This window comes from Notothenia rossii, assembly GCF_949606895.1.
Source record: "Notothenia rossii genome assembly, chromosome: 5".
In the NCBI taxonomy this organism is placed as follows: domain Eukaryota; kingdom Metazoa; phylum Chordata; class Actinopteri; order Perciformes; family Nototheniidae; genus Notothenia; species Notothenia rossii.
In genome coordinates this window covers 14,463,555-14,477,939 of record NC_136903.1, presented here as the reverse complement: position 1 = coordinate 14,477,939, position 14,385 = coordinate 14,463,555, and the positions used below count along the sequence as shown (strand labels likewise).

Sequence of the window (14,385 nt, the reverse complement as noted above, 5' to 3'; positions counted from 1 at the left end):
TAGTGCATCTATTATTATATATTTAAATACCCCTTTCTTTATTGGGACATCACTTATGTTGTAGTTTATTAGTTTTATATGATTTTTAACTAGTTCAATTTATTGACATGCATTCGTTGGCACTGATGTAAAAAGCATATATTTAGTTTATTTGGAGGCAAAAAATATGTCTTCCTCACACTGACGATTTTAGAAGTGAAGAGAATTAAAAAAAATGTAGGTGGATAACATAAACAAAACATGAGTTATCTGTATTGCTGCCACACTTTATCTATATCTGTGCATTCTATGGTTATTGATAGGTTGTATACAAACAGGAAGCATTATCCAGTATCGCTAAATCTGTTGAGTCACAGATGTTGTGTTGTGTAGGTTACCGCTGGCCTTCACATGGCTTAAGGTTAGGCTGTTTGGCCATGATCAATAGGGTTAAGGTCATTAACATGTTATGAATATCATGATTTCCTGGGAAAGCGGAGCAGAGAACCAACGAACTGGCCTCTGATTGGCTGCAGCGTGAAGCGGCCAACCCCCACTGACCACAGAGGTCATCAGAAGAGCAGATGACCTCTGACTTCATCTCGGGGGGGGATGAAAAGGTTTGGACACTCGACTACTAAAATATTATAAGTGTGTGGGGTTTACCCAAGAACAAATAAACATCAGTATTAGTTTGACAAAAATCAATACCATAATGTCACAAGCTGGGGTCAGATCAATCAAAACGTAGTTTTTATCCTGCAATGTTTGTGTTGGAGACAGATACTAAGCATCTTTCTTAAATATAAACTCTTTCAAAAGCATTTAGGCAATGATATTTCATATAGCATTGTTTAGCTAATAAATAAGCCAATTGAAATATTTATAATCATATTCTTTAAATACCACAACTACTAAGTCCTGTGAAGTTACTTCATGCTTTGAAGCATAGTTTTATTTAATGGAATAAAATACAAAATCATGAGCACATGAACACAAAGAAGATTCTTTAAAAAAGTTTATTGGCTTTTAAAACCACTTTAAAAATCTCACCAGTGAGTACTTTCCATTGAAAAAAGAAACAACGCGTTTGCAATATTAACAAGCTACTGTACATTAAGCAGTACACCAGACAACACCACAGAGGAGGGTTTTTTTTTCTACCGGTAGAAATGGACAAGATAGTCAAACAGAGTTGGTTCTGGGTCAGTCAAAGGTAAAGAATCAGAGTCACTGCTTGATGGAGCTCCTGTGCTCATTAAGAGGTGCATTTCCTTCTTTAAAATTCAATTATCAGTGCCTTATTGTTAAAGAAAGAATTAAAAGTTTCTTCACAAATGCATTTAGCAAAATAGGAATATGTCAAATCAACAGAAAACAGTCATCAACATAACATGTAGAACAACATTAACTGAGTAAACAGCACACAACAAAATTATGTAACTCATGAAACTAGCACTGCCAGTCTGGTTAACAGAACCTGCCCAAATCACAGAAGACAGTGGTTACCAAGAATACAAAGTACAACAGAAGTCATCACACATGCGTGCGTACAATCATTTATCAACATAATGCGCATGTAGGTTTTAAAAGGTTGTTTAACATTTTTTTTCCCTCAATGCTTTTTATTCTCATGTATGAGAATGAGTAAGAAATGTGTATCTCACTGAGATTAATGCACATTTTGCTACAAGACAATTAGTCATTTTCCGACAGTTAATTTCCCTACTCATCTCGTCATAAAAAATATTTTTTTCTTTTTTGTGGGCACCCATCATTACATTTGTCCATAAAGATGTGGCAAAGCCGTGTCATAAAAATTTAGTGCAATAATGTGAACCTCCAAAGTTTGTTGAAACATGAGTAATCGTTTTTTTTCTCCAGTGTCTGCTGAAAGGCTTTGAGCACAATGTCTGTCACAGAGATGTTTGCAACCAGCTAACAGTATCACAACTTTTTTTCTCAATATACCATGCTATTAATCCTGCTCAAAGCACACATCACTTCTGCAACTGCAGAGACCTATTATCTTTGAATAGAAAAAAAGTAAAAGAAAATCAGCAAGCGAGACCAGACAGCATTACTTTACGACACATTGAGCCAGAAATGTAACACACAACATACAGTATCTTGCCGACTATAGATCTGTTAAGCTTTTTTTTCTTTTGAATGGCACATACTTGGCTAGAATAAGGGCCATAATATAGTGTCTTGATACATCAAATCTCTATGTATCTATTCTATTTACAGATGGAGCTTAAACATGACTTATACAACATTGACAATAGCCAAAAACTCAAGCAAGCATCCTACTGTATCACAGAGCCTACCTGGCTAGCAGTGATGGTTTCAACATGCTTTCAGGTCCATGGTTACCTATAAAACATAGGACAGCGACCATTTCACAAATTTACATACTGTACATAAGATTTACGCAACTTAACCCTTTTCCTCAAATGCAATAAAACTCTTTTATATCTCCGAGGCGCCCCGTTTCTCATTGTTGGTAATGTTTCCTAGGAGTGTCTCGATGTGTCATAATCTCATGTTATTCAAATGGATCATCTTTGGTATGGAAATAAGGCTGGATTCTCCACAAACATAATTTCATTTCCTCTTGATCCCAAGATGACATCAAGACATAAATGTCAGCCTCTAGCTTTCTACGTAACTAAGCCTTCTCCATACCATTGATATTCTTATCCAAGCTGGGAGTATAGCATGCCAAAAAAAATCTCATGACTGAAAGTGTGCCTGCCATGGTTGATGGACAGCGTATCAAATTTCTCTAAATCCATTAATAATAAGGGCACACACAGTGTAGTCGTTAGCCTATACAATACGCATCTATATTGTAACACTGCAAAAACAAAAACAATAAGAAATAGTACAGCTGCCTTGATATGATGAAGCTCTGGATGGTTCAGAATGTTCTTAACATTATACTATTTACAGTCTCTCTACAGATGGCATAAGGCCTTGGACTTTGGGATTTAAGGCAGCCAGTTGTTGATTCCTTTCGATGTATTGTCCACAAAGTGGCCTGAATTCCCATCTTCTCCCTACTGATTCATCTACTCCCTTTATAAGATATTAAACAGTACAAGAAGTATAGGCTTTAAGAAAATGTCACGCTCGGACAATGCTCAGATGTGAATCAGTTTTCCAATGATTTGGTATATGATAAAGTATAAAGAATATGTCATAAATTCAGCACCTGGCAGCATGAGATGCTACCCTTTTTTTATATTCCGATATGGCAGGCAAATGTACTACAACTATTATGTGCATATACTTCAATCCCGATATTGTCTCCATTTGGTTGAACTTGAACTGCACACACTGAAAATAGTATACAACAGCATAGGTTTTTTGGTCTTTTGTGCCAAATTTCATACCCATCTCTTTCTTTCATTAAGTGTCCGTTAAATATAAATATTGCATTATTGATTGGTTATAACATGGAAGATTATGTTTCTCTTAATATCCATACCATTTGTAAGAGCATGCTGCCACCAAGTACTCACACTTCTTACTTGAAATGCTTAGATTTCTAATTTCAGATGAGAGAGAGAGAGAGAAAAGTACTGAGTACTGAAACTCAGGGTGACAAATGAAAAAGGAGAGAAGAAACCAAAGGTCAGTAGGAGAGATTTTCTGGTAAGCCTGGCACTTTGAACAGAACGGATGGCAAAGTCCAGACAAATCCCAACAAACTATAGTTTGAAAACAGATAAAATACATACGCACCAAACAGACAACAGAAAACAGAAATAATACAGATTAAAAGATAACGTTAGCCCAGCATCTCTACTGTAGTTGGCTGGTCTTTGCTTTCTAGCCAGTCAAAACCAGAGTTCACAGTATCACTGCATATCTGCTGAAAAAGCGGGTCGTTCTTCAGTTCTTCCAGTGTTGAGTCTTCATATTGTTCCTGCTGTTGATTGGGATCAAACAGCAGGTTGGTGTCCAACGTGTTAAGGTCAGTGATGCTACTGGACAGATCTGAGGTCAGTCTCATGTCATTTGAGAAGTCAGACGCCACAGCGTTGAGCTCGGAGGCTACCTGACCCACCAACTGGGAACTGGGGTTGAGGCCATCGTGCCCCAACAAGTCCTTGACAGTGTTGTTGAAATCCAGCTGCTGTTGCTCGTCCTCCACCTCCTGCTGCTGTGTGCTCTGGAGGAGGAGCTGTGATTGTGTCTGCACGGGATTCTCCTGGAGCTGCTGCTGCTGCTGCTGGTCTTGCTCACCAGGACCCGCTTGTGCTTGGCTGTCCCCAGTGGAGAAACTCACCTGTTCCCCACTGCCGCTGTTGAGGTAGCCATGCTGCTGCATCTCAAAGGCAGCAGGGCTGGAGCTAACAGGCAGCTGATTCTGGTGAGCCGATCCTCCAGAGAAGCTAGGGGTGGTCTCCAGGATCTGTGTGAGGTTCATACGGGCCGTGTAGTTAGAGGGGAGGTTGTTTATACCCAGGCCACGGACTGAATCGTCCCCATCAGCCTCCATCTTGCTGAGGAGAACATTGGTGATTTTGGCGGTGTTACTCTGCCCCTGAACAGGCATCATCTCACTCTGCATCATGATGTTCAGGGGCACAGATTGGCTACGCTGGACCATGCTGTGGACAGAGCTGACCGTCTGGCTGTTGGACAGTATGTTGAGCACCTCGGCGGTGATGGGGGAGTTAAAGGGTGACACCACGGTTCGGGTGGTTGTGGTTGTATTTATGATGCAGGTCTGAGGGCCCGTGTTGCCACTAGAGTTTCTCTGGAGCACTGCAGGGCTGACACTGCGGCAACGGAAAGTACTAGACGCGGATGAGGTTGATGCTTTGTTGTCTAAGGGTGCAGGCACAGCAAAACTCTCCTGTTTGGTTGGAGTAGTGACACCTGTTAGCTGCTGCTGTTGCTGCTGTTGCTGCTGCTGCTGCTGCTGCTGCTGCTGCTGCTGCTGCTGCTGCTGCTGCTGCTGCTGCTGTACCGGGGAAATAGGAGTCAAACGGCCAAAGTGAGAAGCATCCTGTCTCGTCTGAGCCTGAAATGACTGACCGGGAATTGCAAAGGCATGCGGCTTACGAAACTGGTCATCTACAAGGTCTTGGTAGCTGGGCAGAATGCCAATGCTATGGTTGGGCAAAGGACCTGTGGAGTTGCTGTTATAGCGGTTGTTGATCCATTCCAGTTTGGCTTTGTCAGGGTGAGTAGCCATCGGCCTCTGCATGGGCTTTACAGGGCTGCTGGAGACAATACTGGCGTCGTGGTAACCTGTGATACTTGAGTTAATAGGCGTGAATGCAAAAGGGTTCCTGCACTCCACTGGGCTCGGGGGGACGCTGCTGCTGCAGTTGGAAAGCGGTGTGCTGATGGGGGTGTGGCGACCCATGGCTCCATCCACCGGGGTGATGGGAGCCATGCGGGAGCAGGGGCTCTCTCTCGTCATGCTGTGCCCAAGCGTCATTTCCGAGGTGGGGGTGGGAGTTGGGGTCGGTGTTGGGGTGGGAGTTTGGACCGGAGTGGTGCTGCTGTGGACCGAGTGGAAGAAGGTGGAGCCAGCCTGGTGAGCATTAAGCATGGAGCCTTGACTGCTCGTCGACTGGCTTTGTAAAGACACGTCAACGCAGCTGTTAAACAGACCCTTCAGCTTCATCTGCTCCTCCATCTGGACCAGCTCCTCCACGATGCTGTCCTGGGTCATGTCATCGTCATTGAACGGGAAGTAGTCCATGTTGGGCTGAGAACCTGCAAAGTCGACCATCTCCTGCGTGAGGGTGAGTTGACTTGAGGCTTCGGAGGGCTGAGCTATTAGGGAAAGTTGGCCAGTGGGGGCTTGTTTGTGTTCTGCTGGGATCTGCTGCGCAAACGCCTGCTTCCGGAGCTCGTCAAGCTGTCCCTCCTCCCATATTGTGCTCTTTAAGTGGCTCATCACAGAGGCTTCGTGTGCTCCTGAGTTGGCTGCTAAAGCGTGAGGGCCCCCAGTGATCTGCCGTAGCAAAGCCTGATCCGACGTGCTGGTGTCGGCGCTGAGAGAACGCTCTTCGCGTTTCAACACCAAAGCTTGGGGTTTGACAACAGTCTGGGAGCCCTGCGTGTGTGTGATGGGCGAGTCGGAGAGTGCGAGGATCTGTGTGGGCCCGATGGAGGTGTGTTTCACAGTCACTTTGCAGGGGGCACTCTCTGGTCTGGCAGGAGTTCCTGGTCTGGGGATCCTCTTCAATGAAGCAGGTTTGGGATTGTCAATTATAGCGAGTGGCTGCTGGGAGATAAACACCCTCTTCACAGGAATCACATGCGACTCCCCGCCTGTGCGCTTCCTGGGGCTCTTAGCATCTAGGCAGGGGTCCTTTGTCATGGGGGTAACAGCGGAGGAGCCAATGGAGTTCTGATTATCAACAGTCAGGTACAAAGTACTGTCATGGCAGTTACTGTTATTGCTGTCCCGAGTCCCAGCTGCAGATACAGAGATGAAAGTGGACATGTGGTCACTTTTTCCCCTTGCTCCTCTGTCTGGTCCCGGAGAACACTTAATCAGGAAGCTGGGCTCACTGGCGGCCCTGAACTTAGCCATTCTCTCCACAGAAGCCATTTTCTCTGTGCCATGGCCGTGGTTATTGTCATTTCCAGCTGCATACGTCACTTTGGTGTCAGTGGAGAGGATTGCGGTGGCGACTACGGCATTGGGTCTGATTGCACTAGACTGAGAGGCAGTTGAGAACGCACCGTGGAACTGCATTGACTCATCCAAAGCAGCGATTGTATTCACACCCGCCGAGGCAGGACGCCCTGTTGTGCTGCTGCTGCTGCTGGGAGCCAGAGCGATGGCCGTCATCTTCACCACGTTCACCGAGCTGACGTGAGGTGTTGGCATCACAGTTTTCATGGGGCTGTTGGTGATGAGCAGAGTGGGGGGGGAGCGCAGCGTGATGGCACTGGTGGCAGAGGGCTTGGGGAGGATTTGTGCGTACCGTGTGCCGTGTCGTGCCATCCGATCACCCACAGGACTAGCGGAGATGTTCTGGGGATGTTTGGGGGACTGTTTAAGAGACTGAGTGACAACTTGGAAGTTCACAGGCAACACTTTCCCCTCTGCTGTCCCGATAGGGCTGGGTGAGGTCATCAACTGCCTGCCTCTCTGTACCTGGGAGAAGGAAAGGGAGAATACAGAGTAACATTTAGGACCATTTGTCAATAACATGTCTGATCATAAATAGAGAAAGAAATGTAAGCTGCATACCGTGACTGGGCTGGGGACAGCTGCCACCACGATGCCGATGGTGGGCTGAGGAGACAGCAGAGCGGGGCTGCCACAAGACATTATGGGGCCGGGGGTGCTGGCCTCTGTCCTCTTCATCTGGGCCTCGCTGGGCAGAGGTGAGTGGAGCTTCTGCTCCTGCTGCTTCTTCTGGATTTTGCGCTGCAGTTGCTGCTTTGCATCAATAGAGGGAGAGGGCAGGGTCTTCACCTGGGGCTGGAAAGAGTTCGTCTCAGCTGTCGGCACAAACGCAGAGGATGGAGTTGGCGTCTTCATTCCTGTCAAGAGTAGAAAAATACACTGTCCTTCAGAGCAAAACACATATAAGATTTGCAGTGCCAAATACAGTATAAGCAACTAAAGTACTAATGTTTGAAAACCAGAACCCCTTTCAGCATAGAAAATCTTCCTTACATATTGACAAGTACCTAATACGAGAGATTCGTAAGTATTGACAAAATACATAATTTTCGATTCCGCTCCTTTTGAGGAAGTGTGAGAGAATTGTCTTTTTGGATTTCAAGCTACTTTTGGTTTGTGCTTGATTGCATTAAAGCCAAGATCTGACTGTTGTGAGTGCTTTGGCCACAATGTAGTCAGTTTGACAAAACGTTTTCTCGAATTCAACAATTAATTCAACACCTTGCACAGAAATAAGTGAAAATCCAGGCGCCGTAAACCATGATGTCCAATAATGATAAATATAAGGCACATAAATGAAAATGTAAACAACAAATGCTGTAAGGTGCACACAAACAACACACAGTCCCACCACCAGCAGATCAGAGGGCATTTTACCTGTGGGAGTTCCGGTCATAACAGTGAGTGCAGCCATGGACTTAGTACCAATGTAGTGGCTATTGAGTAGGAAGCGGGCCAGGTCCTCCACGTGGTCAAACTGACGACTCAGGACCTTTTGGGCCCACTCGCACACCAGTCCGCAGGCTGCAGATCTCATTTCATCCTCAGCGCTCGGGGACTGTCCCGAAGGCTCCATCAGCTCACACTAAGGGAGAGAACAGCAGGTTGATGACAATCGGGCCTTTTTACAAGTCAAACTAGATTTTACTGTAGGTTTTTTGTGTTACTTACCCCATCACCAGATGTCTGCAGATCCAGGTTGGGTAAGGAGGGCATGTGAACAAAAGCTTTCTTCCTTAACCCGCTATAACAGTATGTGAGAAGGAGTTAAGGTGAAACATCATAAAATGATAAAGAAATGTAAATTATAGGCTGGTTTTACGTTGGGTCTGGACAAATTAGATTTTGCGTCTAGTCTATATTGCTCAAATCTTCCAGGTCTGAGCAAGAAGACCTCTATAGCCCTCACGCGATAGCCTTTATTTACCTATCAATGCCACAAACACAATTGTAAATGGGCAATAAGTTTATCTAAATCTAGAATTTTAAAATGTATGTGGACGATATGTGCCATTAATTCAGCTGATGGAAAGCTTATAACCTTAATTTTTCTTATTTAAAAGTTAAAACGGAAATACATTCTCCTCTTCAAATCTTGCCGCCACTACATGCCTACAACAAACAAACAGCATCAACTTAGTTGCTCACAATTTGAAGACTATGAAGGCAGAATAAAGTGATGCAAAGACAAAAACAAAGGTGGACATAGGAAGACTTTGTTAACCGGTTCATCTAAATTAAAGGATATTTGGATTTGCCCCTCATGCCCAGTCGGCGTGCCTTCATGTTAGGAAAGACATTCTTCATGATCTTTCCAAAGTCTGCTGCACTCAGTGGGTTGTAGCCGAGATTGTCACAATAGCTCCTGCAAGAGAAGAGCACCCTCCATAAAATTAAAGGTGAAATACATATTGATATTAGTTCTTTTTTTCGTTTCCCACACACTCACTTGTATTCATCGTACACCTCTTGCTTAGGGAGGGAAGTCTCCGGGTGCTCTTCTAGGTGATTCCGTATCCAGTTGAATGCATACATCTGTTGAGTACGGCTTGACGACATGGAACTCTGATCACTGAAATTGTTACAGAAAGAAAAAATAAATCTAGTGAGGCAATGTCCTCCATTTGTACACATCATTTCTTGTTAATACAGAAACTTTAATACCATAATCCAGGTGTGGAGGACCCCCTCTCATTCTCAGTCCAAATGGGCAGAATTTTGGGGTTGGGGTGATGAATAGATATGGGGAAACAAATGAAACACAGAAAGCTAGGTATAGCAAAAGTCTACAGAAATCAGTGGATTGCTTCAACATGATAATCAATCATACAGCCGAAAAATGAATGATAATTTCGTACAAAAAAAGCTCACCAATTACAGAAACCCCCCCAAAATTTGAAGAAAATATTCATATTTCCCCCACCCAGTAGATAGCAACAAGCAATGAGACAACAGTGCCAATAATGTAATGAGAACCATAACAAAGCAGCCTTATGTATGTGAGACACAAAAAAGTTAAGTGAAAAACTAGAAAAGTAAAGTGTGTGTGTGTGTATGTGTATGTGTATGTGTGTGTGTGTGTGTGTGTGTGTGTGTGTGTGTGTGTGTGTGTGTGTGTGTGTGTGTGTGTGTGTGTGTGTGTGTGTGTGTGTGTGTGTGTGTGTGTGTGTGTGTGTGTGTGTGTGTGTGTGTGTGTGTGTGTGTGTGTGTGTGTGTGTGTGTGTGTGTGTGTGTGTGTGTGTGTGTGTGTGTGCCATACCTTTTATCATTGCCACTGCTGGGACCAGAAGGCAACTTCAGGTAGAGGTAGAGTTTTTCGATGTCTGTAAACTTCTCAACATCTTGCTGTATAATGAAATAACCACAGAAGGAAAATGCTTATTCATATAAAACTAAGTAAAAATGGTTTCCCAAACTGACTAAATGAATAGCAATATGCAATATGGATAGAGAATGGAGAAATAAGGTGATCCAAAGACTTTAAAAGTTCAATTTAATCCAAGATTTCTAATTGTAACCTATTCACAGCTGGTGATGTTAGATGTTGGTTTGAATTAATTGTAACATTATAGTTGTATTAAATGTGTTAGTAATTATATGTAATACATCTGTGATTGGATGTGTTTTAGTTATTATAGTTGTTAGTGTGATGGACACTAAGAAATGTTGTTGAATGTTTGATGGAAAATAGCTTTTAGCTATAATCTGCCATATAGCATCTCATCTCTTCTTAAGATAAATGTATTTATGCATTGTCCTTGTTCAAAAATGTTTTCGACTCAGAATTTAGCGCCTATTTTTAAACGCTAAAAAGGTTAGAGTTACACTCAACCTTCCTACTATTGATCCCCCCCAATTGAAAATTGCTTTTCAATTGGTTTCTAAGAATGGATTCATCTTCCTCTTTCCTTTTCTATTTGCCTCTTTGTTGCTATGGGAACCAATACTTGAATGAATGAGGTGAGAGCCGTCAGCCAATGAGCGCTGAATGAAAACGCTAGTTACTAAAGCCCATTGCTACAAGCATAGAGTGAATTAGTGCTTCTCAGCTGTTGGGTCTTTTGGCACCATGCCCTTCAAGGTTTTCTTGGATATTCTAAGTTGACCTTTACACCTGGCGTCAGAAACGTATAAAAAAGGTAACCAAGGCTTCCTCAGAGGTTCGGTTTACATAATGAGATGTTCATTTACAAAATCACATGACACAGATTATGGAGCCGATGCAAGCACTATGTGTATATCACAGGTACCATTACAATAAGCTTTTTTGTTTTCTACATTTGAAGCTTACATTTAGTTTAGTTTTTTAAATAAGCTTTGATTGTCTGTCCTTATGTTTTGGGCGTTATCAGCCGAGCATTTTTCTGGATAACTGTAATTTATGGTGCCATTTGATTGCTGGGCTTTACTTTTCGAATGGAAAGGTTTTTTTTATTTGACTGTAGTGCAAAATTATGTTTTTTGAAGGCTAAACATCAACAAATATTACACAAAATCATGTTTTTTTAATACACAATACTTCCCTTAAAGGATTTCTAATGTATGAATGTGATTAATTATAATTTGCCAGTTAAATAATTCATGTTATATATACTCACCAATATGCTGTCCACTTTTGATTGTACAGATTTGCTATAATAAAAGAAGAGAGCAAAAGACAAATGTGAATAAATATGACCTGGACTTAAAAACATTTATACATGCAAGATTTCCTCATTTCATTTCATTTAGTTTTTTCCTATCCCTTTTATTCAAATACATTTGATACGAAACAGAAAGAGTTTTTATAATTTTCCATCCAACACTGTTTTTCTTCTAATACAAATAAATACGCTTAACTATAATATACAACTTGACGTGCTGTAAAATCTGCTGCATCACCATACCGTAAAGAAATTGAAATAAAGAGAAATATATATGGCACATCAAAACAGTGTCGTACATATTTATACAAATTATAAATCTCAAATGTGTATGATAATTAAGACTCTTATAAGAATCAACTTTGGCAAAAACTCCAGTCTCAACTCTTCTTTCTGGTGGTTTCTCATTGGGTAGTGTGGGAACTGCCATCTGCAAGATTCTCCACAGATGTTTATTAGGCTTAAACTGGGCCATTCAAGGACATTTGGAAACGTTCCCAAAGCCACCTTGGCTGACTGTTTTGGGTTGCTGTCGAGTTCAACTGTAAACCTTCACCTCAGCACCCTCTCTGTGTTTGTGTGCACTCTGGAGAAGGTTTACGTCAAGGTCCTTTTTGTATTTGTCTGCTTTCTTTCTTCCTTTTGACAAGTTTATGTTGCAAAGAAGCACCGCCACACCATCATGCTGTTAATATCCCTCTGCTTTATTATAATTAGTGATGTTAGCCAGTGATGCTGGCTGGCCAGTTTTAACGTTTTTTTCAACTCATTTGAAATTTGACAAAGGAAAAAAGCAATGAAGTTATAGGTTGTATACTCATCCACAACTACCAATGGATACCCCTTTAGTTTATTATAGAGTGAGATTTTTTTTTAAATTGTAAATTGTCATAATGTTTTGGCAGTTGTAGTGTCACACAATTGTAATTTATGCATCTTTAAATGCACCCAATTGCTTTTGGACACTACTTTTGTTGTCTACATAACATTACACATTAGGACTCACTATGATAGTAAAAGCCCAGGTGCTTTATTAAGGAATCGTAGTAAGCTGTGACAGTGTGACAGCGAGCCAGCATGCACGATACCAGGACCCTGAAAATGCAGCAGCTAAATTCAACTCAGCCGTCATTGTTTTCATTATGAAGCTTTATTAAATGGGACTTCTGTCCAAAAAGGAACTTCTGTGATTTAAGGCCACCATTAAGCATATTCCATGTATATTCAATTCAAATTTGGACTAAATAAAATGTTTTTGGAACTGGACAGCAATACTGCACCATATCGGTATAGGAGTTTAGAATAGGGGAAAAGGCATTTCAGACGCATCCCTCGATATCTCAACAATAATCAAAACAGGTGTAGCAAATACTTTATCTGAAAGAGCAATTTCATTTTTAGAAATGTTAAAATTACTTTTGAAAAAACCAAAAACAATCTAAAAGGCATGTTATCACTTTGTCATAATGGGTAAATTAGTAAGAAGATGAAAAAGGTAGAGGCTATAACAGCACTTTGTTTTTTAAATTGCCACATATTTCCTTTTAAATCATCTATATTAAAGGATCCAGTTAAGTACATTGTGTCTTAATTCGTAATAACATGCAATTCATTTTAAATTACATGAATAAAGTAGGCAAATGTGAGGTTTACACTCTTCCCAAAGCCACAGAACAAAACGTTATAAGATCTGAGTAGATATAGATAATAAAATGTCAAGTTAATTGAGTTGATTTAAATCACAATTTACTGCAGGATGATGGAAAATCAAACAGAAAAAAAGGAGGTGTAAATAAATCCAAAGCCACTCCAGAACCTCAACGTGTAAAAACTGCAGTATTACCAGCAGTGTGTTGTGTTGTTATTATCAGCAATAAATGAGTGTGGGTCTGCCTCTGGTTTGACACCTGTCATCCTGAGCATCAGCACCAGCGGTGGGCTTGGTTTCATCCATCACATGGCCTCCTATGGCTCAATGCTAATGATTACAGCTACTACTGCTGCAAATACCCATATTTTAACATGTTATTAATGCATAAACAGTTTGCATATGTGCATCATCCCTCGCTGTTCTCGTATTTCCCGTTAAATACCCTGGGTTAGCACGAGAGCACTGGTGTTATTTGCAGCCGCTTTGTGCAGCACAGACTCCCTGCCTCTCCACAGCTAGATACGCTAATTATGAGGCTAATGCTAGCGAAAAAAGGACAGTGTGGTTGCAGGAGGATAAAATGCATCCTTACCAAATGGAATTCTTTATTTTGAACTGTAACGCGTTAGCCTCGGGCCCCTGGAGTCCTGGCACCAGCGCTGGAAGAGAGCCTAATCCCGAGGCAGGCTTCAGACCAGGTTGTTGTTGATCATCAGCCATCGCGATGGAGGGGTTGGTGGGGGAGCTTTAACAAGTAGGCCTCATCCCCGGCTGTGCTGCACCGGACCCTCCGCTGCTGGAGCGGCTCAGGCAGCTAGGACAGCCCGCTGAATCCACCGCACAGCATAGCTACAAACACTGGGATACCACCCTTAAGAAACACTAAATTAAAACCAAAAAAAGCACCCGGGAATACAAAAGGCATTTCGCAGAGGTCTCTCTCCGCTGCCGCAAATAGCACGCCTGCAGCAGCCAGCAGCAGCTAGACGAGCTGCGTCAAGTCACACACAGGCAGGGCGGAGGAGACGGGAAGTGAACGGGAATTTGGCCTTCGAAGTAAAAGCATGAAATGTGCCATAGTATGATGTATCTAGGACTATAGGTTATCATGCTCCTATGCTCCACAGCTCAACATCCTATATAATGTGTCACTTAGTAATATATTTTAAATGGTTTTATGTTACACTCCCTGGATCAAAAGTCGAACGCAGGCCTGTGTTTTATGGAAATGTTTTTTCTAGAAATCACCCAAGACGTTCAAGACGTAGCCCACTGATTTTATACTCTTTGATTTCAACCTTACATTTGCAGGCTTAGATTTTAGACATGCATAACAGATGTGTCGCTGAAAAGAACGCATTTTTTCCTGTTTACCATCATTAAAAATGCATTGCATCGATCTTCTTTGTTTTTTTGCAATTTTTAACTGCGAAAATATA

The 14,385-nt window shown here is 42.1% G+C and overlaps 1 protein-coding gene across 2 annotated transcripts; it reads right to left on the bottom strand.

The window, feature by feature from the left end:
- Positions 1-984: 984 nt before the first annotated feature.
- rfx7b (regulatory factor X7b) lies at positions 985-13,952 on the bottom strand. Of its 2 annotated transcripts, none has more exons than XM_079683211.1 (10): positions 13,539-13,952; positions 11,251-11,284; positions 9,913-9,997; positions 9,317-9,404; positions 9,102-9,224; positions 8,901-9,017; positions 8,324-8,408; positions 8,030-8,237; positions 7,214-7,509; positions 985-7,117 (listed from the first exon to the last, which is right to left on the bottom strand). In XM_079683211.1, the coding sequence occupies exons 1-10, from the start codon at positions 13,664-13,666 to the stop codon at positions 3,776-3,778; spliced, it is 4,506 nt and encodes a 1,501-aa protein (XP_079539337.1). In that variant the 5' UTR covers positions 13,667-13,952; the 3' UTR covers positions 985-3,775. The 2 variants fall into 2 exon arrangements, with proteins under 2 accessions (XP_079539337.1, XP_079539338.1); XM_079683212.1 differs by having other exon boundaries at positions 9,317-9,356.
- Between the last annotated feature and the right edge of the window lie 433 nt (positions 13,953-14,385).